General features: G+C 44.9%; 1 protein-coding gene and 1 long non-coding RNA gene across 4 annotated transcripts in view; one reads left to right on the top strand and one right to left on the bottom strand.

The window, feature by feature from the left end:
* The window catches only part of LOC310754565, a 632,985-nt gene that overhangs the window by 507,292 nt on the left and 101,382 nt on the right, over positions 1–24,311 (top strand). The gene's annotated exons all lie outside the window — the stretch shown is intronic.
* The window catches only part of OPHN1 (oligophrenin 1), a 125,646-nt gene that overhangs the window by 46,384 nt on the left and 54,951 nt on the right, over positions 1–24,311 (bottom strand). For all 3 annotated transcript variants that reach the window (XM_083596367.1, XM_083596369.1, XM_083596368.1), the window contains 5 exons: positions 23,811–23,902; positions 20,266–20,344; positions 16,552–16,585; positions 10,480–10,542; positions 6,185–6,259 (listed from right to left, as the gene is read on the bottom strand). In XM_083596367.1, coding sequence (XP_083452493.1) covers positions 6,185–6,259; positions 10,480–10,542; positions 16,552–16,585; positions 20,266–20,344; positions 23,811–23,902 — 343 coding nt within the window. The remainder of the gene's footprint in view (positions 1–6,184; positions 6,260–10,479; positions 10,543–16,551; positions 16,586–20,265; positions 20,345–23,810; positions 23,903–24,311) is intronic.

Genomic DNA, 24,311 nt, shown 5'->3' with positions numbered 1-24,311 from the left:
TAGGTACTGGTCGTTAGCATCACATTCTCCGATACCCTTTTGGAGAGGTGAGCCATTGCCAGAGCTGCCTTGCCAATACAGCTCAGCATCGATGGAGAGGCTGCTGGTTATGGTAGAACCCAGGTAGACAATGAGGGAGGAGTTGAGATGAAATTTCAGCACTCTTGTTGGGATTCTGTCCCATCCTGAGAATTTACCACATGCCTGAGAGTTCACAGAATCATAGAGTTGGAAGGGACTCCGAGGGTCATCTGGTCCAACTCCCTGCAATGCAGGAATCTCAACTCAAGCATCCATGACAGATGACCATCCAACCTCTGCTTAAAAACCTCCAAAAAGGGAGAGTCCATGGCGTTCATCAGCTTGTCAAGGGAGGGAGGGACATCTAGGTCTTCCAAGGCAGGCAGAGTCTGGATGCTGTCAACTGCTGTGTCAGCGACCATGTTTTCCTGTGAGCTGAGGTCTGTGATGATCTCTCGCAACAAGGTGACGGTTTCCTGACAGCTAGCCCAAAGGCTTTCTTCATGCCCCACTTAAGATTAATCTACCGTATTTTTCGCCCCATAAGACGCACTTTTTCCCACAAGAAGATTGAAATATCGGACTGGTGAATACTAAAAGCAGCAGACATATGAGATGATTGGACCCTTACTGAACTCGAAGCATGGGAACCCCCAACAAAAAATTATAATTTGGCAAAATATTTGGACTTTATGATATGTATTGGAATAATTTGGAATAATTAATGTGATATGATTGGATTGTTAAATGGAACTTAATAAAAATTATTTTTTTAAAAAGACACACTTTTTTCCTCCTAAAAAGTAAGGGGAAATGTGTGTGCGAATGCAGGTTGCGCAGCTATCGCTGAAGGGGCTCCGTTTCTCCTCTCGCTTCGCTGGAGAGGCGCTGCGCAGAGAGGGAAAGCTGTGCAGTGCGCCTTCAGCAAAGCGGGAGGATAAACAGAGCCCCTTCCATTTCTCCTCCTGCTTTGCAGAAGGGGCGCTGTGCAGAGAGGGAGAGCTGCGCAGCGCCCCTTGTCTAATCCCCTTTTGAAGTCACCCAAGCTAGCAGCTGTCGCTCAGTCTTGTAGCAAGTTCTGTCTTTTAACCATATCTTGTGCAAAGTTCTTCCTTTTGTCTGTCCTGATCTCCTACCTAGCAGCTTCCTTGGATGTGTGTGGGGTGGGGTGGGGGTGATATAAATATCTTCAAGGTTCAGGATATCCTGATGAAACCCTTTGGTTGTTTATTAAATAGTTTAGTACAACATTTGATTCAGAATATTTTTTTTCTTGTTTTCCTCCTCTAAAAACTAGGTGCGTCTTATGGTCGGGTACATCTTGTAGAGTGAAAAATACGGTAAGTTGAGCAGCAATTGAAACTTTAATAACCTGACTCTTAACTCATTCCACATAGCTCTAATTCTGATAACTGGTTGTCCCTTTTTTCCTGGGGTGAAGGGAGTGTGCAAACTGCAAATAGTTTTTGTGATGTTGCTTTTTTACATGCTACTGGTTCTCTACCATTAAAAAAAAAGAATACCTTCAAACATTAGCCTATTATCTGCAAGCCATTCCTGCTCTGAAATATAGTAATGTAAGAGCATAAGAAGAGCCAGCTGGATCAGGCCAATGGCCTATCTAATCCAGCATCCTGTTCTTACAGTGGCCGAATGGGAAACCACCAAGCAAGCTTCGAGCACAAGAGCAGTCGCCTCTCCTTATGTTTCCAGCAGCTGGGATTCAGAAGCATTGCTGCCCCCAAATGCAGAGTAAACATCAACAGCCACTCTCCTCCATGGGTTAGCCTAATCCTCCTTTAAAGCCATCCAAATTGGTAGACATCATTGTTTCCTTGCAGAACTCTTAGGTTTGAGCTTGCATCCAGAACCTTCAGATTTCCTTATTTAAAGCCCCTCTGTCTTATTTTCTGACTTCTGAAAGCTTGCTGCTCTCTGAATTCCAACAGTTTCAACTACAGTTTCTCTAAAAGCCCCACCAGCCATTTATTTTTTCACCCTCTCCCAAAATGTCAGTATCTTGCTCTCCGTGTGCACATGCCTTTATCAGGTTTGATAGCCTGCTTTCTTCCTAACAGGCAGGGAAGCCTTGTGTCATTCTGCAAGCTTTATTTCTCCCCTTGGTCTCAAGAAAATCAACTTTCTTGCTCAATCTACAGCTGCCCTTTCTCCCAAAACCTACAGCAGTTGTGAACCATTAGCTGCATCCCCACCCCAACTCCCCATTTGTACTTTTCAAGTATTCTGAACTTGACCAAACACCCCCTTTTGCATTTCTCCATTTTTCTGGTGCTCCACGAAGCACCTCCTACCCCTGAACTGTGCCAGATGGGCTATAGGAACAACTGTTCAAAATGGATGCCTGAATTTGGATGTGTGTGTGTGTGTGTGTGTGTGTGTGTGTGTGTGTGTTTTTAATACAGAGATCATAAGCTTTGGGCAGTCTTGCTTTGAGTGTTTCTAAGCCACTCTGGAAGCCTTTTTGACTGAAGTGGAGGGTACCAAATGCATCCTTTCTCTCTTTCAATCTCTCTCTGTTCCAAAGACTGTAGGCTGAACATTTATCCCTCTGCACATATTCAGACCAAACGCGAAGACAGTCATAATTCAAAGCAATGTCTCTTCTTCCCTTTCCAAATTTGGTCAGGTTATGATTGAGCCACCTTACAGCTGAAGAGGTCTGTAGTGTCTTGGGGAAAGCCAATGAAACACAAGATCCGAAAGAGTCCTCTGACTAGCAGATCAACAGGGAGAAGAGATGCTGTAAAGACCCAGTTCTCTTGTGCATCAAGGCCCCTAAATTAATAAATATTTGTTGCATTTATATCCCACCTTTTTCTCCAAGGAGCTCAAGGTGGCATACATGGCTCTCCCCTTCCTCAATACCACAACAACCTAGTGAGGTAGGTTAGGCTGAGAGGCAATGACTGGCCACCAGGGTCATACACAGGGAGTTTTATGGCTGAGTGGGAGGATTTGAACCATGGTCTTTCCCATGTTCTAGTCAGACATTCTAACTGCTACACCACACAACTGCACTAGCAACAGGAAATTACAGCAGTATGAAAATCATCCTTAAACCACCATGGTAGCAAAGTTCAGAGTACAATGTGAATCCTTACAATCCTTATTGGGCAGGCCCTCTATGTCATGGGCTGGCTGGATGCAGAGAAGCACTAGGAGGCACTAGCCGGGGAACCTGCTAGGGAACCCCCAGGGGTAGAAGGCTCAGAGCCAGGGGATTGGTGATAGGACAATGGTGAGTGGTCAGAGGGAGAAGGAGCAGACTTGGAGGAGGTGTCAAAAGCAGAAGAGGCAACAGGGTTTGGTGAGCAGGGTCATGCTGCAGCAGAGAACAGTTCATATTCCGAGGCAGAAGCAGGGGCTGGAGAGGAGTGGATCCAGGAGACAGAGAAGCTGGCTGCTGAAGAAGCAAGGGAGTCACTCCCTCCTGCTGTAACCACCTCCCCCCCCCCCCCCGGTTTCCTAAAACTCACAAACGAAACAGACAGAGCAGAGAGTGGTTGTGTGAAGACACAGCCTGAGACTGCATGGGAAAGACTCTGGAGAGGAGAAGTCCTACTGGGCACTGGGAAGGCAGGGACCTTCAGTCCTTGCAAACGCTTCATTGGGGCAAGACCTCCTAGAAAGAGTTGCTGAGACCACCGGGCTGGAGCTGTGGATTGTTCCACTGAATAAAGAGTTCACTTCACTGGCCTCAGATGATTTATTGTTCCATTGCTGAACTATGCTTGGGAGCAGCCACTGAGAAGGCCCTCTCCTGTTCCCCCACCAAGCAGGCCTGTGAGGGTGGCCAGACTGATAGAAGGGACTCCCCTGAAGATCTCAAAACCCAGGCAGGTTCATATGGGATGATACAAGATTCAAGATGACTGTAACAGATTGGAGAACTGGGCCCAAAATAACACAGTGAATTTCAACAGGAACAAAGGTAAGCTTCTGCATTTAGGCAGAATTAACCAGCTGCACAAATGTGAGATGGGAATACCTGTCTTGCAGTAGCGCATGTGAAAGAATCTAGGGGTTTTAGTAGACCACAAGCTTAATGTGAGTCAACAGTGAGATGCAGCAACAAAAAAGAGCTAATGCTATTCTAGGCTGCATCAACAGAAGTCTGGTTGACATCTGAAGACAGCCCTGTTTGGGGAAGTTTTTAATGACTGATGTGTTAATGTATTTTTAAACTTTTGTTGGAAGCTGCCCAGAGTGGCTAAGGAAACCCAACTAGATGGGCGGGTATAAATAATAAACTTATTTTATTATTGTTGTTGTTATTGATGATGATGATGATGATGTCCAGATCAAGGGAAGTCATAGTATTGCTCTATTCTACCTTGGTCAGACCACACCAGGAGTAGGATATTGACAAGTTGGATCGGAACTTGGCATGACTGCAGTGAGGGCTAGAGCTGATTACGCCTGCCTAAAAGATTTGAAAAGACTGAGCTCCTACCAGATGAGAGACTGTGTTATAAAGAACTGGAACATACTAACTGCTTGGAAGGTGGTATCCAGCACTGCCTAGCCCACTGCCACTTACAGAAGCTGCAAGCGTCTTTGAGCAGGGACAAGAGACATATAAGGAACTGGCTCTATTGGAACGAAGTGGGGAGAGACTTGCAGTCAATTATTTCCTCCAAATGTTTGCCACAGTATCCACTTATTAAAACGGCGCAATTCTGTCCGCCTCGCTAAGAGCGGCCTTCACAGAGCTGCGCTTCCAGGCAATGCTTACAGTGGCCCTGGATGGACAATATAATAAGGTCCCTTATGAAGCAAGACTCTGATTTTGCAGGCAACTGTATGTGGAATATATATCTCATTATCTACAACACAATGCTGGCTTTGTGCAGAACCACAAATCGATTTATGAAACCCTTGTTTGCGCAGGAAATCAACCTAACTATGGCAGAGAGAAAGAAGTGGCTGCAGAATGTTGCTGATGATTTTAGCAATTTGCTCTCTATGCTCTGGCAGCTAGGGAGATTAGAGTGATGAATTTGGATGAATTAGCCATTAATTGTAAAGGGGACTCAGGGATCTAACTTATACGATACATAGGCAACTCCTCTCTCTTTTAACTGTCCCTGTAACAAGGTTTTTGCCAGTTTTGGTTGTGCTTTTACAGTATATTTCATGTCTGCTGATGTTAAGGATGGTGTCATGGCCTTCAGCTAGCACAATAAAAGTATGATAAAAAAAATAATGACACTTGACAGGCTGGAACATGTGCAGAGGATGGCGACCAAGATGATTAGGGGGCCTGGAAACCAAGCTTTACGAAGAACGATTGAGGGAGTTGTGTATGTTTAGCCAGGAAGAAAAGAGACTGAGAGGAGCTATGATAGCCATCTTCAAATATCTAAAGGGCTGTCCCATGGAAGATAGAGCAAGCTTGCTTTCTCCTGCTCCGGAAGGCTAGGATCCGAACCAATGGCTTCAAGTTACAAGAAAGGAGATTCCAGCTAAACTTCAGGAAGAACTTTCTAAGCGTAAGAGCTGTTTGACAGTGGAATAGACTCCTTTGGAAGGTGGTGGACTCTTCTTCACTGGAGATTTTTAAGCAGAGGTTGGATGGCAACCTGCCATGGATGCTTTAGTTTAGATTCCCGCATTGGACTAGATGTGCCTCAAGGTCTGTTCTAACTCTACAATTCTATGATTCTGTGGCACAGCCTGTCCGATACAGGAGATGTAGACTCAGTTAAAGTTAGATATTATAAATTTTAATATACAGGTTAGGGAGATGTGGATCAAATAAAGCAGGTTACATATACATATTTTGGAACTGTACTCAAATAGAAATATTCTGGAAATCCGTTCAAGCTGATATCTCTGATATGTCAGGATATCGTATTCCCTTGAAAGCTAAAATAATTCTGCTTGGTTATCTAAAAGATGATATTCCAGAATATGATCGGCAAATAGTGTTTAACCGTATAGCTTCTGCTAGGATCATAAGAGCCAAGAATTGGGGAAGGGGAACATATCTCCTACCATACCTGAATGGATTGAGAAAATTTGGTCCATTGCATATAATGGTTTTATGGGGAAACTTGGTTTGATTTAGTAAATTGCAAATCAGAATCCCCATGATTCCACAGAAATAAAGCCCAGTTGGCAACGAACCGTTGTTTCTTACCAAAGAAGGCATTCAGGAGCTTCTGCACCTGGATGTTGCTCCCAACAGTTCGATAGACGCCTTCGACTGTAATACCTGAACAGCGGGGGGGGGGGGGGAGAAAAGACCATTACTCCTGAAGCCCTGGCAAATCAGACATAGGAAGCACTCAATGGCACTCAAAGCTCAATGGCGCCATCTCGTGCACTCACTTAAAATTAAGAAATTGTTTTTCAGGTGGTCGAGGCAGCTGTAACATAGAGAGAATCCTTGCCCTGAGCCTGGAAAAGCAGGAGCCAGGATGGAACCAAGTCCAGAGTCTTCTTTAAAGATTATTTCAGGCCATCACAGCTTCCCCAAGGAGGCTCCATAAATACCGTATTTTTCGCCCAATAGGACGCACTTTTTCCCCTCCAAAAATGAAGGGGAAATCTGTGTGCGTCCTATGGGGCGAATACAGGCTTTCGCTGAAGCTTGGAGAGCGAGAGGGGTTGGTGCGCACCGACCCCTCTCGCTCTCCAGGCTTCAGGAAGCTATCAGCAAGCCTGGGGAGCCCGCGGGAGTTCCCGCAGGGCTCCCTAAGCTGCAGATAGCAGCCTGCTGCATGGAGCGCGGGGCGTGCTGAAGCAGAGCACCCCGCGCTTCGGGCAGACATCGGCCAGCCCCACAAGCTCAGGGGACAGCGGGGAGACGCAGCACCGCCATCCCGCTGTTCCTCGACCTGGTTTGGAGGCTGGCGCTGGGGAGAAGCGCGCTTCTCCCCAGTGCCAGCCCCACAAGCTCGGGGGACAGCGGGGAGGCGGAGCGCCGCCATACTGCTGTTCCCCGACCTGGTTTGGTTTCCCCGACCTGGTTTTGGGGGGGGAAATAAAGGGAAATTTTTTTTCCTTTATTTCCCCCCAAAAAAACTAGGTGCGTCCTATGGGACGAAAAATACGGTAATATTGCTCTGCAGGCATTTCCTGCAAGCTTTGAGTGTAGTCCAGGAACCAGTGTGTGGTATAATATGTATATGGTGAAGGAACTGTTTAAAAATAAAATTTTAAATCCTCTGTGTCAGTGGTTCCAAATCAGCTAAGTACTGTGGACTCCGTTTTTCAAAAGGCAAGCTATGGACCACCTACCTTTGAATTTTTTGGTATTTCTGTTGTAGTTTTTGCTATGCAAGTCGTGCCACGGATCCTCTGCAGGCATAGGCATAGGCAAACTCGGCCCTCCAGATGTTTTGGGACTACTATTCCTCATCCCTGACCACTGGTCCTATTAAGCTAGGGATCATGGGAGTTGTAGTCCCAAAACATCTGGAGGGCCAAGTTTGCCTATGCCTGCTCTAGGTAGGTTATGTGGACTCCCTGGAGTCTGCAGACCACCAGCTGAGTGCCACTGCTCTATCTAGTTGGTTTGGAAACAATATGGAAAATTTGTTTCCTGGCTATCCAGTAAACAAACTGAAAACTGTCACAAATTAATTTAAGAGCCAGCATGGTGTAGAAGCTCACTGGGTGACCTTTACCAGTCACCTATTCTCAGCCTAACCTACCCTCACAGGGTTGTTGTGGGGATTAAATGAGGACTAGGAACTTGAAGAGACCAGTGTTTGAATCCTCACTTGGCCATGTTATTGGGATAGGCAGGAGGACAAATCACATCCTTCAGGGTTGCCTCTCATCCTCAAGGAAGAGGAGGCAGGGCCAACGTTCTAACTCCTCCTCCAACAAGAGGGCCTTTCACTCTTCACCCAGACCAAGCTGTGAGAGCAGAAGACAAGTACCAGTGACATCAGCCACGTCCACCCCTGCTGCAGGTTACTAAGTGTCTCCCCAGGGACCTCACACATTTGCATTTGGTTATACATTCTACTTATTTATTACATTTATATTCCAGTTTTCCTCCAAGTAGCTCAAGGTGGTATGTTCTCCTTCTCTTCTTATCCTCACAACAACCCTATGAAGTAGGTTAGGCTGAGAGGCAGTGACTGGCCCCCAAGGTCATACACAGTGAACTTCATGGCCAAGTGGGGATTCAACTGCTTGTATCTTCTAGGTCCTAGTCTGACACTCTAAACACCTCACCACTCCGGCTCTCTTAGTCTACAAGGCTAGTCCGATACTCATGAGCACCGAGAATGCTTCTTCATTTCCTAAGAACAATAATTTGTGCTAAGAAATCCACTTTTCTTCTCCAGATGCAGAAAAGCAGAAATCTGTAGGGTGGTTTCCTTGGTGTAGGGGGAGCACGATGCCCCTTAAGGGGAGATTCCTGGAAACAACAGAGCCCACCTTTGCCGGGTATGCTTGGAAACTTGCTTTCTCCAGGATGCAGCATGAAAGGAAATATTCCAGACAGAACTCACTAAGATGCTTAAAGAAAGAATGGCAACATTTGAAGCAGGCCAGTATTTCAGGAAAGCTCCCATTAAATTTGCTCAGCTGTTGCCTGCCAGCCCTTCAAAAGAGTCTGATTGTCTAAGATTTCATCTCGAGCACTGAGCGAAACAGACACCATTTATTTTAATGGCACTTTTATGATAAAGATCTCTAAACTAAAATAATACCGGGCCCAACTTTTTATTGTGTCACTTTGGGTCATTAAGCTGCCTTGAATTTTCTCCAAGCAATTAAGAAGCGTGTCTATTTCCCACCCCTCCAAAAACAAATTCTAAGATTGCATATTAGGTCACTTTTGCTAGTAACATTCCAACTTCTCTTTATATGTATTTTTTTAAAAAGCCTCTGCTATTCACATTGCAAGCATGTCTGCAAGTTGGACTTCACCACTCTCTTTCTTCAAGTGCTTTTAGACCGCCAGCTGTGCAATCCTGTACACATCTACTTAGGAATAAGTGTCATTGAGTTCAATGGCGCTTACTTCCAAATAAGTGGGTTTAGGATTGCAGCCTGCATAAATTACAGAAACTGGAGTTACTGTCTGCAGAAATTGCAGTAGAGTGTGACCGCATCTTGTGTGCATTTAACTTGCATGGGTTTCTTGCAGACTGGTTGTGCATGATAAATCCAGGCAAGGCAGAGAACTTAAAAGCTTGTTTGTACCGGGTCTACTTTGGGTTTCCTGGCATGAAAATAGCTTTTAAGCTCTGCAGCTTGCAGGGCGCAGAGAGGCAAGGCCCACTCACTGCACCAGCACTGGGATGCTATCACGAGATCTCGCAGGCCCATCAGAGTTCGCACGAGATCTTGCACAAGCATCTCTAGTTTTATTTATTTATTTATAGCAATATTTATATGCCACTGTATTATATCACACTATGAAAACATACAGTAAAATCATAATACTTTTAAGAAGCAAGTTAAAAGCAAAATAATTAAAAACACAAACATTGTGGGGGGGTGTACTCTTAATTGCCTGCATAGGCCTGGTGGAATAGAGAAGTTTTCAGTCAGTGTTTAAAAGTTGGCACAGAATGCGCCTGCTGAATCTCAAGTGGCAGAGAGTTCCACAGGACTTCCAGAGTTGGCACACTGAGTGGGCCTTGCCCTCACAAGCAAGGCGGAGAACTTAAAGTCATTTTGTGCCCAATCGACTGACCTGGCGAGAGAAGAGCTTCTTCTTTTCATAATGTTTTTATTTATTTTTCGTGGAACAGAAGATAACTTTTCGGAAAACAACTGTTGCAACAGTAAACAACGAACAACTTGTCCTGATATAATTACAGACTTTTTTCGTACTTTGTAACAAGATTTTGTTTGGTTACTCTAAAAGCTTGCACCACGTTTTCCCATGAGTGTTGGGTGGATTCCTGCCACAGTCTGAACAATTTATGCATTCAGAAACATTTGCCTGATGTTACAAAAGGAGTAGGGGCTGTGTTTGCCCTTTGCCACTCTGACCTGACATGTTAATATCTCAGCCAATGCTACTGAGCAGACTCTGGTATACCAAGAATTGATGTCAAGCCCAACACCAGTTTTGCAATGTCTGGCTATTTTCATATGGGCAGCTGTATGGAGAAAAGCCACCCATGGGGTCATCATAACCTTGAATGGGTTGGATCACAAGCTCAAGTACTGCTAATAGGGGAGAGATTTCAATTGTTCTGTTGTTTGTCAAACAAAAGAGCTTTCAAACTCTCTGCCTTGCTTGCTGGGCTATGCCTGCTGGGCATGTGGGCTACGGAAATATGGGAGATTCTCTCTTTCCTTCCCCCTCACTTGCTAGCCATGGAGTTGCCTCCCAGGATTTGGCTATGCATGATATTCATGTGTATGGAGAACCCCTGAATCCACACACCCCCCTTGAAAAATGCAATCATACTATATAAGAGGGAAGTATCCAGATGCAATGTCTGCGGCACTCACCTTTTGTCTCTACGGCGTTGATGCATCTCCTGACAAATCTGAAGCCAACCTCATTCAGCTCCACTGTAAAATACAAAAGGCAACAGGAGATTATCTGCCTGTAGGTTCAGAGAGGAAGAGCAGGCAGGGACAAGTCAAAGTTCATTCTGCTACAGGAACAAGGGTAGTCTTTCTTTTATTTACTCCATAAAATTTATACTATACCGCATGGTTGTAAAGGAAAGCCTCAAAGCATTTTACACATAAAAAAGAAAACAATAGAATTATCAGGAAAGAAAGCAGCTGCTTAAAACATTCAAATAATACAGTCGTACCATGGAAGTTGAACGGAATCCGTTCCGGAAGTCCGTTCGACTTCCAAAATGTTTGAAAACCAAATAGCAGCTTCTGATTGGCTGCAGGAAGCTCCTGCAGGAAGCCACGGAAGTCCTGTCGGACGTTCGGGTTCCAAAAGAACGTTCGCAAACCGGAACAATCACTTCCAGGTTTGCAGTGTTCGGGAGCCAAAACGTCCAACTTCCAGGGCATTTGGGATCCAAGGTACGACTATAATTAGAATCAAAGATAAGCTTTAAAAAAGATTAAAGCACACATCAACATTCTACATATCTGGGTAGGCTCGTCTAAAGAAGAATGGTGCTGAAAAGAGTACAGTGAAAGTGCCTGCCTGGTGTCAACAAGCAGGGAGTTCCGAAGTGTACATGCTGGTGCATTAAAAGATTGATTTCTTATAATACGGCCAACAATTCCCTGCACACCTTGATGGTGTGACAAGGCACCAGTGATCTAAAGCCAGGAAGGAATGGTAAGAGCTGTTTCCTAGTTCAGCCTGACCCAGAAGGCATGTTATATCTGCTAAAGGTCCAGGTTCAATCCCAGGCATCTCTAGGTAGGGCTGAGAAAGATCCTTTTGTCACCACCTTTTCCACCTGGCCCTGGTGGGAGGCCACAACACAATGATAGAGCATCTGCCTTGCAAGCCTTGCAAGTCCCAGATTCTGTCTCCAGCGGCATCTCAGTTGTCTATGCTCCAGCAACCTCTATCTTAGATTACAACGCATTAGATGTGGGGCTGCCCTTGAGGACAGTGAAGAAACTTCAGCTGGAGCAGCTGGGTTGCTCACCAAGGCAAGACATATTGCACTGATCCTGGTCCAACTGCACTGGCTGCCAATCAGTTTCTGGGCCCCATTTTAAAGTGCTGGTTTTCACCTGTAAAGCCTTAAATGGCTCAGGGTTGCAATACCTCAACAACTGCCTCTCTCCATATGAACTGATCCAGACCCTGTGATCATTATATGAGGACCTTCTTCATGTATCTCCTCCATGACAGGTCTGGAGGGTGGCAGCATCATAACAGGGCCTTTTCTGCAGTGGCTCCCCATTTGTGGGATGATCTTACCAGGGATGCTTGCCTGGAGCCATCATTACATATGTTCAGGCGCCAGATGAAAACATTCCTCTTTAAGCAGGCTTTTAGCCTGTAACTAACTTTCAGAGTTTTTGGGGTGTTTTAAAGAACCCCACCTCTGATTTTAATATATGTGTTTCCTCTTTTTCTGTAAGTCGCTTTGAGGTGCCTGTGGCAAAAAAAGGTGACTAATAACTTTAATTATAATAATCCCCAAGTAATCTCCTATCTGAAATCTTGGAGAGCTGCTGCCAGTGATGGAGTGGCAAATTCATCCATTCAAAAATATCAGCAGTGGCAAACCAAGGGGGGGGGGATGGCCTGGGGAGATGAGGGGTAGCGATTTGAGGAGAGTCCCTAGGGGCAGAGTCATCTGGAGGGCCACATTTGGCCCCCAAGTCTGAGGTTCCACATCCCCGAGAGTCAATAGAGGCCCCAAATTTAAGAAACTGGTTAGAAAGTCTGGAATATATTGACTCATTTGATTATATTTCGGCTGCAATCCTGTGCGCATTTTCCTGGCAGCGAGTCCTACTCGGGGCTTACTTCTGAGAATTGCCAGGGGCTGGACTTCAGCTCCCTTCCAGCTCTACAATTCTATGATTCTATTTATGGGATTCCACTGTTAGGGAAGGACATGAGCAGATGTTTAAGATTAGTAATTATGATATATTGTTATATAAAATGGAATGGCCATTTTAATCAGAGTATTCCTATGGAGTTATTACTAGCACTAAGTGGGTTTCCTCCCGCTACCACCCCATTCCCACCCTGCAAATTATGGCTATAAACTATTTAGTCAGGCTTTTGATGCTGGGCTCTTTTTACGGAAGCTAAAAATAAGATTATTTAATTATGTTGCTATGGTAGCAGATCCATCTAATGTATAATTCCTGCTCCGTTGCTTCTTCTAATCGGGTGTATAATAAATAGGCCCAAACGCATTTAAAAATATCCTATGGAAGCTCTTTAGGGCCTTAATGAGGGTGCATTCAGACACGGAGAATGTTGCATTACTTCCCTTCCTGGTTATAGTATTAGTGCTTCTGTCCCTCTGATGTTCCTCTCACACTGCAATACCTGTTGTGTTGTCAAACTGCAACTTTTTGTGGCTTTTTGACTGATATACCAGCACCTTGCACAAAATTTCATGTTCACACCAGTGGGTGTCATGGGAGACAACAAGGGACGTCACTGGACAATGCTACTATTCCCCCACACCCTTTCTACACTTGCCTACAGTTGTCTGTTCCCTCCCTCATGATTCAACCATGAAAAAGACAGAAAAGTATTGTGTGCTGGTGTGTTTTCTTGCGCATACCAGCACCCCAAAAATCACCAGTTTACTCCTGTGATTTTCTAGGTTGACTGCAAATGGTTTTTTTTCTCCTTGAATCAAACAGCATAGAAATGAGCACTATATCTCATTTGTTTCCCAGCAGTGGCTTTTACATGTGAAAGCTCAGATATAATGTAGAAATTAACAGCTAGGGAAACATGGAGGGAAATGGGACTCTTCTTCATGAACTTTGGCTTCCAGATGTTACAATGAAGGATTTGATTCATTTCTCTTTCCTCAGATGTCCTGCACAAGGATATCTTGCCTTTACTACCTTTGAAGCCAAAATAATATATACTTCATTATGTTACTATGGTAGCAGGTCCCTATCATACTTAACTCTTCTCCTATTTCTTTTTTGTAATCTGCTGTGTGATGTTATTACCGAGCGTCTTATGTCACACCACACCCACTGGAGTGAACATGAGATTTCATTCAAGGTGCTAGTATATCCATCAGAAAGACACAGTGAGAGGGATGGAAGGACTAGAATTATAAGCAGGGGAACAGACACCATGTTCCCCATGTCTGAATGTACCCTAATCAAGGTATGCCTGGTAATTCCTACAGCATCTTTTTAAATGCATTCGATTCTACAAAGTCAGTAGCTGCAATATGCAGCACACCCAGTAGAGAGCAGCAATGGGCATCTATTTGAAACTGCACACAGCGCAGGTTCATTAGGCGATACAAGTCTTATCTGGTGAGACGTGCTTGTTAGAGCTCCCTTCAATTATGTGTTAGGCACCCCCAGATTTCTCCGTCCTCCACCAGTCGCAGATTGTGGGCCTGGGGGAGGGGCGGAATTGTTAATCAGGGAAGATTGTTCTTTCAGGACTCTGCCATCACCATCGTTCTCCGGCATTGAATGTGTCGGCCTGGTGTGGGGTGCCGAGGAGAGCTTGGCTATCTGGCAGGTGTACTGGCCACCTAGCGTACCAGCAGCCACCGTGTCAGACCTGCCGGAGGTGGTGACCGGCTGGGCCTTGGAGTTCCCCAACCTACTGGTATTGGGGTACTTCAATGTCTATGCTGATGCTGCCACTCCTTACAGGCTCTGGACCTGGGGTCTTCCATGGCAACACTAGGGCTCTCCCAGTTTGTTTTGGGCCTCACACATCAAGCAGGCCACATGCTGGATTTGATCTTTGGTGCAGGCATAGATGTGATCATGTACCGCTGGATGGAGGTGCCATGGTCTGACTTCCCACCCCACCCTGCTTAGGTGGCGAGCCTATTTAGGCTCACCCGTGGACACTGATGGATCCTTATGGATTCCGTCAGGCCTTGTGGGACCCTGCTCCCCCTGGCGACTCATTGACCGAGCTTGGCTCATTGATCTGGCTCTTGGTGGCCATCGATGAGATCACACCTAGGCGTCCTCTGCGACCCCGCTGAAACCGGGCCCCCTGGTTTACCAAGGAGCTCCAGAAAATGAAGCAGGACCTCACGACGGCTAGAGCGAGTATAGCACAGTGCCAATGACAGAGCCACAAGAACATCTTATAGGGCATTTATGAAGACGTATGAGATGGCAGTGAAGGCTGCTAAGAAGTCTTACTTCTCAGCCTCCATTGCATCCACTAGCTCTCACCTGGCACAACTTTTTAGTATAATTAGGTCTCTTACGTCCCTAGAGGGACAGCCAAATTTAAATATGAATCAGACTTATAGCTGTGAGGCATTTGCGAGCTTCTTTGCGGAGAAGATTCCGGGAGATCCCAGGGAGATTAGACTGGCCTCAACCAAAGCCAGTTTCGGCCATGACCGCAGCCTGGTGGAACACTCACAAGAGACTAGGGCCTGCGAGATGTGACATCCTTCTGCAGGGCCTGCAAGAAGGATCTGTCCCACCAGGCCTTTGGTCAGGGTTCAGTCTGACTCATATTCTCTTTGTATAAGAACAAGCACAAAGGAGGTTTCCCAGCCTGCTCACAGGTCCTTATAATATCAGTGGAAACAGTTGGTCCTGGCGAGTATTAACCGCTTTCAATTTTAACCTGAGGATTGTCATTTGTCCAGTTTTAATTTTAATTTATTTGAATTAATTTGGGATGCATTTTAATCGATTGGTTGCTTGTTTTAATGCATGTTGTATTATTTATATGATGTTAGCCACTCTGAGCTCGGCTCCAGCCGGGGTACAAATAAAATATTATTATTGTTATTATCTTCAGCTGGAGGAAACTTTCTGGTCAAAACCTTTTCAGCTATTTAAGGGGAGAGGAGAGAGATGAAGCTGCCACCATGACGGGGTGGGCACAGATAACTTTCCTGAATTTGTTTTTTTGGGGAAGTGGGGTGGGGGTGGGATAGCAGAATGGCTCTGCCTTACTTAATCTCATTAAGCTTTTACAAAAATGTTCGTAGGAACATTACAAAGAGTGTGCTGGATTAAACCAGTGGCCTATCCTCTTCTCACAGTGGCAAAACCAATGCCTCTGGGAAACCCTCAAGCATGATTCGAGAGCACAATAACACTCTCCCTCCCTGTGGTTTCCGCCAACTGGTATTCAGAAGTAGAGCCATCATGGCTAGCAGCCATGAATTTGTCCAATCCTCTTTTAAAGCCAACCGAGTTGGTGGCCATCACTGCCTCCTAGGGCAGAGTTTCCTGTGTGCTGTGTGAAGAAGGATTTTCTTTTATGTGGCCCAAATATGGAAGGAAAACTTATCTATGTCCGCTTTCTCCAGGCCATGCATAATTTCATAACCTTCCATCATGGCATCTCTTAGTCGCCTTTCCTCGAAACTTAAAAGTTTCCAAATGATGCAACCTTTCTTCATAAGGGAGTCGCTCCATCCCCTTGATCATTTGGGTTGCCCTTTTCTGAACCTTCTCCCCAACTCTGAAATATCCTATTTGAGGTGAGTGGGTGGCCACTTACAGCCCATACTCTCCTCAGCCTCCCTTTGCCCGGCTGCAGTATAAACATCACCTAGTGCCGTTTCATAGCCCCTCTAGGAATCGTAGCTGAAGGGAGGTGGACACTGTTATGAGTTGTGATTCCTTCATTGTTGGGGGTTAGACTGGATGGCCCTTTGGGTTCCTTCCAACTCTACCATTCCATGATTCTACACCAAGGTTTTTTTAAGACTATGAGGAAGATACATCAGCCACCATGGAAAGGGTCAAGCAAGCTAAGTGCCAAGATACCTGCATCCAGAACATTTTGCCTGCTCTTCCAAAGCAGCACACATACACACACACACACCTTATGCATGCTTTTGAAAAGCACAAATGGCTGGCAAAAGTGTGTGCACTTATACAGGGGTTATCTGGGATCTACCTGAGTCATAAACCAAAATGGGAGCTACTTACTTTCTTCCTGCTTTGTGATGGGACTGTGGTAGATCTAAATAAAAGCAAAAGTAAATTAAAAAGATGGCAAACACGTTGACCCTTGAAGAATCAAATTGACTGAAAGACAGGATATAAGACAGTATAATCACCTCTTGCACAGGGGACATGTTCCAGAGATGGTGCACATAAGCAAAAAACATACGCTTGAACTGCCCCCTTGGAACAGCCCCTGCATGAGCATCTTTACCTTTCTGGAGTCAGGCACTAGGCAAGCCTTGGCCCCACTAAGCAAACAAGGCAAGAGCTCAAAAGCTCTCTGTCTTTCTTACTAGCTTCTGGGAAGTTCCCATAAGATTTCACAGTGCCATCCAAGTTCTCGCAACAGCATCTCAGAGCCCAGTAAGAAAGGCACAGAGCTTAAAAGGGGAAACCCGGTGCAAAAGGAGCTTTAAAGCTCTCTATCTTATGTGCAATTTATTTGTGAGGTTTCAACTGGCTGGCTTTCAACTGTGTAAGGTTGAAATTGCACAAGTCAATCATGTGCAACGTACTGCAATATAAAAAATTCACACACTGTTTGCAAAGTTCTCCCAAGAGCTGCTGATGTGGACACTGCATAAAAGCCATGGGGAGTCGCCTCTACTTCCCAGCTGGTGTTGTTTCCTACAGCCACCTTCCCATCTCCATGACGGCAGAGGTTTTAATAACTTAGGGTTCAGGGTTTGGTATCTGGTCACATGCAGGCTATTCCAGGGAAGCTAAACAAACCCAGGAACAATCCCCACAGGGAGTGGATTCTTTCCAGATTGCACGGAAACAAAATGCTCACATGGTTAGGGCAGGGGTGGCTATCCTATGGCGTGGCCCTCCCAATACTGCTGGACTGCAGCTCCCATAATCTCTTGCCAGTGGTGACCATGCTATGTGCGGCTGATGGGGGGGGGGTCAAAGGTTATCCACCCCTGAAGTAGGAGGAGGTGAAATTGCAAGGAACTGAAACTATCAAAAAGTCACAACACTTTTACTTTTAAAAAAATCCTTTGACATTATAAAATAAAATCCTTTTTAAAAAAAATAAACATACTGCAAATCATTCAGACTGCAGCTTTATTAATGCTAAGTTTTTGGAAGTGCACATTTATCATAAGAATATAAGGAGAGTCCTGCTGCCCATTGGCCCATCTAGTCCAGCATCCTGTTCTCACAGGAGCCAACAAAATGCTTCAACAGGAAACCCACAAGCAGGACCTGGGTGCAAGAGCACACTCCTCCCCCCGCTCCTGTGGCTTCCAAAAACTGGTATTCAGAAATGGAGGGAGAGAATAGCCACCACAGACTTCCGGGTTGGCGCCATCGCCGAATGGCGGACTCCCTCCGAGCTCCGGAGGGAGCCGGCTCGGCAGGGGCTGGGTTTTACCGCACCGGCGATGCGGGGACCCTTAGAAACCACGGCCACGGGGGCCGTGGACTTGGAGACTCGGCTAGCACCGCTAGCGCCCTCCCGACTCGTGAAGGAGCCTTTTTAAAGGCTACGGATCGGGTGCCGGGGAGAAGCGTGGTGCTTTGAGTCCTCTGCCATCCCTGCCGAGCGAAGCCGCATGCCATCCGGCGGAGAGCGCTGACTTCTTCCATTGAGAATTTGGACTTTTAACAACAACCCGTGAGTAAATTGGAAATCGGGTTTAAAAGAAGAAAAATTTTTTGGATTTGAGACGAGCGGGGGGGGATCTAAAAAGGAAGTCAGTCCCCCTCCCTATTGTAGACATTTTAAAACAAGGATTGGGAAGCCAAGGCCCAAAAAGAACGGTATCTTTGCTAAAATCAAGAATTCCATGATGGGAAAGTACAAGAATTGTGCTGGAGGAAGAATTGAAGGAGAAGGAAAATGCACCCCCCTCCCTGGGAACCGGGGCGATTGAGGAGTGAGCCTGGTGAAAAGAGCCGGTGATTTTGACAGCTGTCAAAGTAGCTGTCAAAGTCGGAATTTTAAAGAGGATTTTATTACAAGGACCTTGCTGGTCAAATTTGTTACAACTTGATATAATTTGTTAAGACTTGAATACAAAATGGCGAAAATACGGAGAACAATCGGATTTTTGGAAACAAAGTTACAACAACCCCCCTAGAGGAGCTTCGGGACATTACAAAGATGGGCGTAAGCCGGGAAAAATACAACACTTCGGAATTTCACAGAACTGGTTATCTCCTGGGAAAGCTGCAAAACTGAAACTGAATCTCGTCTACAGGGTGTTTAGACTAAAAGGAGACAACAGAATACTTTACTGAAGAAGGAAGGGATTGAACGCAAGTTTTTGTTCTTGAATAACAACAACCCATGTAGAGTTACTAAACTTCTGAATAAGAAAGTTTTAGCAGCGGAACAAGAGGAAGCTGGACTATAACCTTGAAAGAACAATGGGGGGAATTTTATAATTTGACATTTTTAAAGATTTAGGAATTAATTTTTAAAAAGTAATCCTAAAAATGGGAAATAATTCTGCAAGGAGTTGGGGGAAAAATGGGATTGATGGACTTAAGATTTCCAGGCTGGAAACATAGATTGGAGGATAAGGGAAATTAAACCGGGGAAGGGGAGGGAGAATTAGAATCCAAAGGCTTGCAACTATTTTCTGAATTGGTTTTCTTTTTTCTAATATATTTCTTATTTTTTTATACTTTTATTCTGTGTGCTTCTACTTTAATGGGAAAAAAGGGGGACATTGTGGAAAGAAAAGGGGGTGGGCTACGGGGAGAGATCTTTTGCTTTTTTTTTATTAAGGGTGTTGCATAAGGTTTGTATAAATTTAAATTTGAACAATGGGGTATATAAATTGTGCTTTAAATCAGAAATAGAACTTGTGGAAACAACAATATGAAAGGGGAATACGGTAGGGGTGGGGGAAGGGGGGAGTCCCAGAAAGTGGATGTTTGAAAATAAGGTTCTGAATGTATCTTCATAATTTCTTTTCTTCCCTTTCTGTATTTTGGAAACTTCAATAAATATTATTTAAAAAAAAAAAAAAAAAAGAGAATAGCCACCACAGTTAGTAGCCATCAATATCCGTCTCCTACATGCATTTGTCTAATGCTGACACTTTTAAAGCCATCCAGATTGGTGGCCATCACTATCATCAGGAAGGAGTTCCACAGTTTAACTATGCGCTGCACGACTAAGGACCCTTTTCTATGCCATGAATCTTTTAACATTCACCTTCACTGGATGTCCATGAGTTCTATAAGAGATGGAGAAAGATTTTTTTCTATTCCCTTTCTCCATCCCAGGCCTAGCTTTATTAACTCCAATCATGTCGCCACACTCAGCCTCTTCCTCCTGCAACGTCAAATGTAATGGAGAAATGAACAATTCAAGAGGCTATCCCTAAAAACTTTGCCAAATTTGAGTTTGAACGTTTTCAAAGGCTGCCCCTGGGAATGGTCAAACAAATGTTTGAAAGTTTTGAAAAAGGAGAGTCATTATTTCGCTTTTCGAAACCAGCTAAAACGCTTCTCACTGAAACATCATTACTTAAAAAACATCATGCAAGTTAACTTAAAAAGGGGAGGTGGGGAATAGCTAAGCTGTGGCCCCCCAGAGTTTGTTACAGTCCGCCTCCCAGCAGTCAGCACAACCAGTTGTCAGAGGTGGTCCAACATCTGGATTACATCCCCGCCCCTGTGGCAGTGGAAACTCCATCAAAACACACAACTGGAGAAGGCATTTTTAATACTTACTGGCTCTTTCCCATCCATGGCCTCCATCCAGAGCCGTCGATTTGCTTCCGAAGGGGCTTGCAGGGTGATGGGCCCAGGTCTGCAAGAGATTGAACAAGGGTAAAAACGAAGAAAGTTTTTCTCCCCATGAAGCAACAAGACTGAATCTAAAATTACAGTGCTTAATCTTTCTCCAGGCAACTCGCACCAAGGACTTTGCACATGCTTTTAATACAAGTGTTTGCTCTGCACTTCAATGAAAAATTTGGAGATGGAAAATAAACGCATACAAAAAACTGGTTGTGCAGGATGCAGAAAGCAGGAAGGAGCTTCTTTTTTCTAGTAGCTGGAAAAGCTTGAGTGGCAGCATAATTAACTTATGCAATCACGGAACTGTGGAGTTGGAAGGTACCTCCAAGGGTCATCTAGGCCCACCCCTTGCAATGAAGAACCACAGCTAAATACAATGTTGTCAGAACTGGAATTTGTCAGCAAGTTTGACCCTATTCCTTTAGCTTTTCTAACTTGCAGCTGGTGTCAAGTGAGTGTAGCTGGTGGTCTTCTTGGCACTGCTTGGCAACCACCTGGAGTTTTATTAGTTATTGTTTTGAATTCTTGCAATAAGCCTGGCTGGATTTGTTTACTTGTTTTGAATAGATTTGCAGTATTATTTTTTCCCATTTGTATTTTTTCAGGTGCCTCGGGTTGTTGTTTTGGCAAGATGAAGCAGGATATTCATTTAAATACACAAGCACCACCAATTCTGTTCTGTTACTAGTGATTGCTGACATAGTCACTATGCTTATTCAGCTTTGCACAGATTGAACCAATCACATTTTGTGGACTTTTGGGGCAATACATATTTATATTGCAAATATTTCACCAACTTCATGCAACTGAGGAAGTTGGTTACTGTTCCTTAATAAACTGGACAGCTTTGAATACTAGCAAAATGCTTTTCTTCTTTCCCCGGCTGGATATGGAATGGGGGGAAATACTCTCTGCACTAAGGGACATCCAACATTCTGGTAATCTGTAGAAATGTTTGCCAATAGAAGTAAAGTTACAGGGAACCAGGCAGAGGGCCTTCTTGTTGGCCGTACCCACCCTGTGGAACGCCCTCCCATCAGATGTCAAATAAATAAACATCTATCTGACTTTTATAAGACATCTGAAAGCAGCCCTGTATAGGGAAGTTTTTAATGTTTGATGTCTTATTGTGTTTTAATTTGTTGGAAGCCGCCCAGAGTGGCTGGGGCAACTCAGTCAGATTTCAATTTCAATTTCAGCCTGTTCTGTTCATGTCAGAGACAGGATCAAGCCAACTTAATAATAATAATAATAATAATAATAATAATAATAATAATAATAATAATAATAATTTATTTATATATTTATTTATACCCCGCCCATCTGGCTGAGTTTCCCCAGCCACTCTGGGTGGCTCCCAATCGAGTGTTTAAAACAATACAGCATTAAATATTAAAACTTCCCTAAACAGGGCTGCCTTCAAATGTCTTATTTCCTTCAGATCTGATGGGAGGGCATTCCACAGGGCGTGTGCGACTACCAAGAAGGCCCTCTGTCTGGTTCACTGTAACCTCACTTCTTGCAATGAGGGAACCGCCAGAAGGCCCTCGGCGCTGGATCTCAGTGTCCTGGCTGAATGATGGGGGTGGAGAAACTCTTTCAGGTATACAGGACCAAGGCCGTTTAGGGCTTTAAAGGTCAGCAACAACACTTTGAATTGAAAGTGTCTCCTGCTGCTGTTTTCTGCAGATGCAATAGAGGCGGTGAAGAAGGTCCTCTTTGCCGTCGCCATTGCCACTTGGTAGGCTCGACTTTGAGCTCTAGCCCGTGTCCGGTCTGATTCAGAATGAGTTTTCCACCACCGGCGCTCTAGCCGTCTCAACTATTGTTTCATCGCCCTCAGCTCCAGGGAAAACCACGGGGCTGTCCGGGCTCCATGCAATCGGAGAGGTAGCTTCCGAGCCAGACAGTTAATAGCCCTGGTTAACTCCGCATTCTAGCGGGCCACCAGGGAATCAGCTGAAAGGCCATCAACATGGGATAAAGCATCCCCTACCACTCTCTAGAAGCCAATTGGATCCATTAAGTGGTGGGGGCGGACCATCTGAATCAGTCCCACCTCCCTGCAGAGAGGAAGGGTCACAAAGAAGTCCAGTCGCGCAAGGAAGTGATCTGACCATGGCATTTCTTTTGTTTTGCTTTTACTTAGTGTCAGATCACCAACATCCGTAAAGGTAACCACCAGGTCTAAGGCATGTCTGCGGCTATGAGTTGCGCCAAACTTATTCAGGGACAACCCCAGGGAGGCCATGCTTTCCACGAAGTCCCGAGCGGCCCCTTGTAAGGTCGTGTCAGCATGGATGTTAAAATCCCCCAGGACAACCAAACTAGGTTTCTCCAGGAGCACATCCGCCACGACCTGAAGCAGCTCGGGCAGGGAATCCTTGGTGTAGCAGGGAGGTCGGTACACCAAAAGGAATCCTGTACTACCCCTATTGCCCACTGGGTCTTCCCAATAGGACGCCTGGTGCAAACTAATGCATTCCTAAATATCACTGCAACCCCCCCTCCCCACCCACATGGCCTGGGTTGCTGTACGTAAGAGAAACCTGGTGGACAAGCAATGGCAAGGACAGTCCCATCTGCTTCATCCAACCAAGTCTCTGTCACACATGTCAGGTCAAATCCTCCATCCACAATCAGGTTGTGGATGGCAGTGGTTTTATTCATCATTGCACAGCAACACTTTCAGGTCATGTGGGTTTCCCTTGCTGATTCCAGTATCCTTCCATTCAGGACCGGACCCGGAGGCAGGGATAGTCTTCCAACAACGACTAAAACTGCCTCCTCGGTAATGACATGGTCTGGTCTTAGTGTAACTCCTCCTCCTGCCCGTGATTACTGAGATCGGGTGTCGCAATACATGCCCCCCTGTGGAACCTGCCCCAGCCATTCTGTTGGCTGAGGCCCACTCCCAGGCAGCCCTGACCCTTTCTCCTTAAAAAACAAAATACAAACTATACAATAACTTAACAAAATAATGAAACAATTATGCAATAATGAAACAAAGCAAGAAACAATTATGCTAAAATTAAACTACTCCCCACCCTGACTAAACATTTCTAACTTATCTTAACTATCTGGAATACACATTTAATAAATAAGAACGTAAGAAGCTACCTTATACCGAATCAGGCCACTGTTCTTTCTAGTAAGCAGTGGATGTGGAACTTTCTGCATGTAAAACAGATGCTCCACCACTGAGCAACAGCCTTTCACTAAATGGTAAGTTTCTAGACCTCATGGACCTGTGATTTATTGTTGTCTTGATTTTGTTTTGTTTTTAAATTCTTCTGGTACTTTACTATGCATACGTATTAATTTTAAAGCTGTAATTTCTGTGTCCTGTAAACTCACTTTATAACAGGTGGTAAAGAAAGATTTTTAATAGGTTCTTCCCGCCCCCCGCCCCCTGTGCAATTTTTGAAGGAAATGCAAACTTAAAGAGTTGAAAACCTGCCAGGAGTTTGGATTACCTTTCCAGCGTCTCAATGTCAAAACAAAATCTTTTGTCTATGGAGTCTGTCTTCCTCCTCACACAGGACTTCAGCATCAGGTGTAAGGTGCCCTGAGAAGGGAATTTACAGAAAGCAAAAGAGAGAGGGAGAGGGAGAACACTTGATCTCACTTTTAAGATCCCAGGCTTAGAGGGAAAAGCAAATCAATCCATGAAAATGGGAAGAACTCTCAGGAGTGACAGAAAGGCTGGCATTGAAATGAAGCTGAGTCAGAAGGCAAGGAGAACAGGTGGTCATCTGTAAGTGTTTATAGGGAAGCAACAAAAAGGAGCACCCCAAATCACCACCACTTTGCATGCTGAGCTTCTAAATGTCTACATTGGTTGCCAGTTTGCTTCTGGGCCCAAATCCACGTGCTCATGTTGATGTTTAAGGTCTTAAATGACTCAGCTGTCAAATACCTGAAAGGCGACCTCCTTCCCTACAGACCTTTTCATGTGCCGAGATTGACAGAGGGAA

The sequence above is a fragment of the Podarcis filfolensis genome (genome assembly GCF_964270895.1).
Source record: "Podarcis filfolensis genome assembly, chromosome: Z".
In the NCBI taxonomy this organism is placed as follows: Eukaryota; Metazoa; Chordata; class Lepidosauria; order Squamata; family Lacertidae; genus Podarcis; species Podarcis filfolensis.
This window is presented reverse-complemented; position numbering and strand designations above follow the sequence as displayed.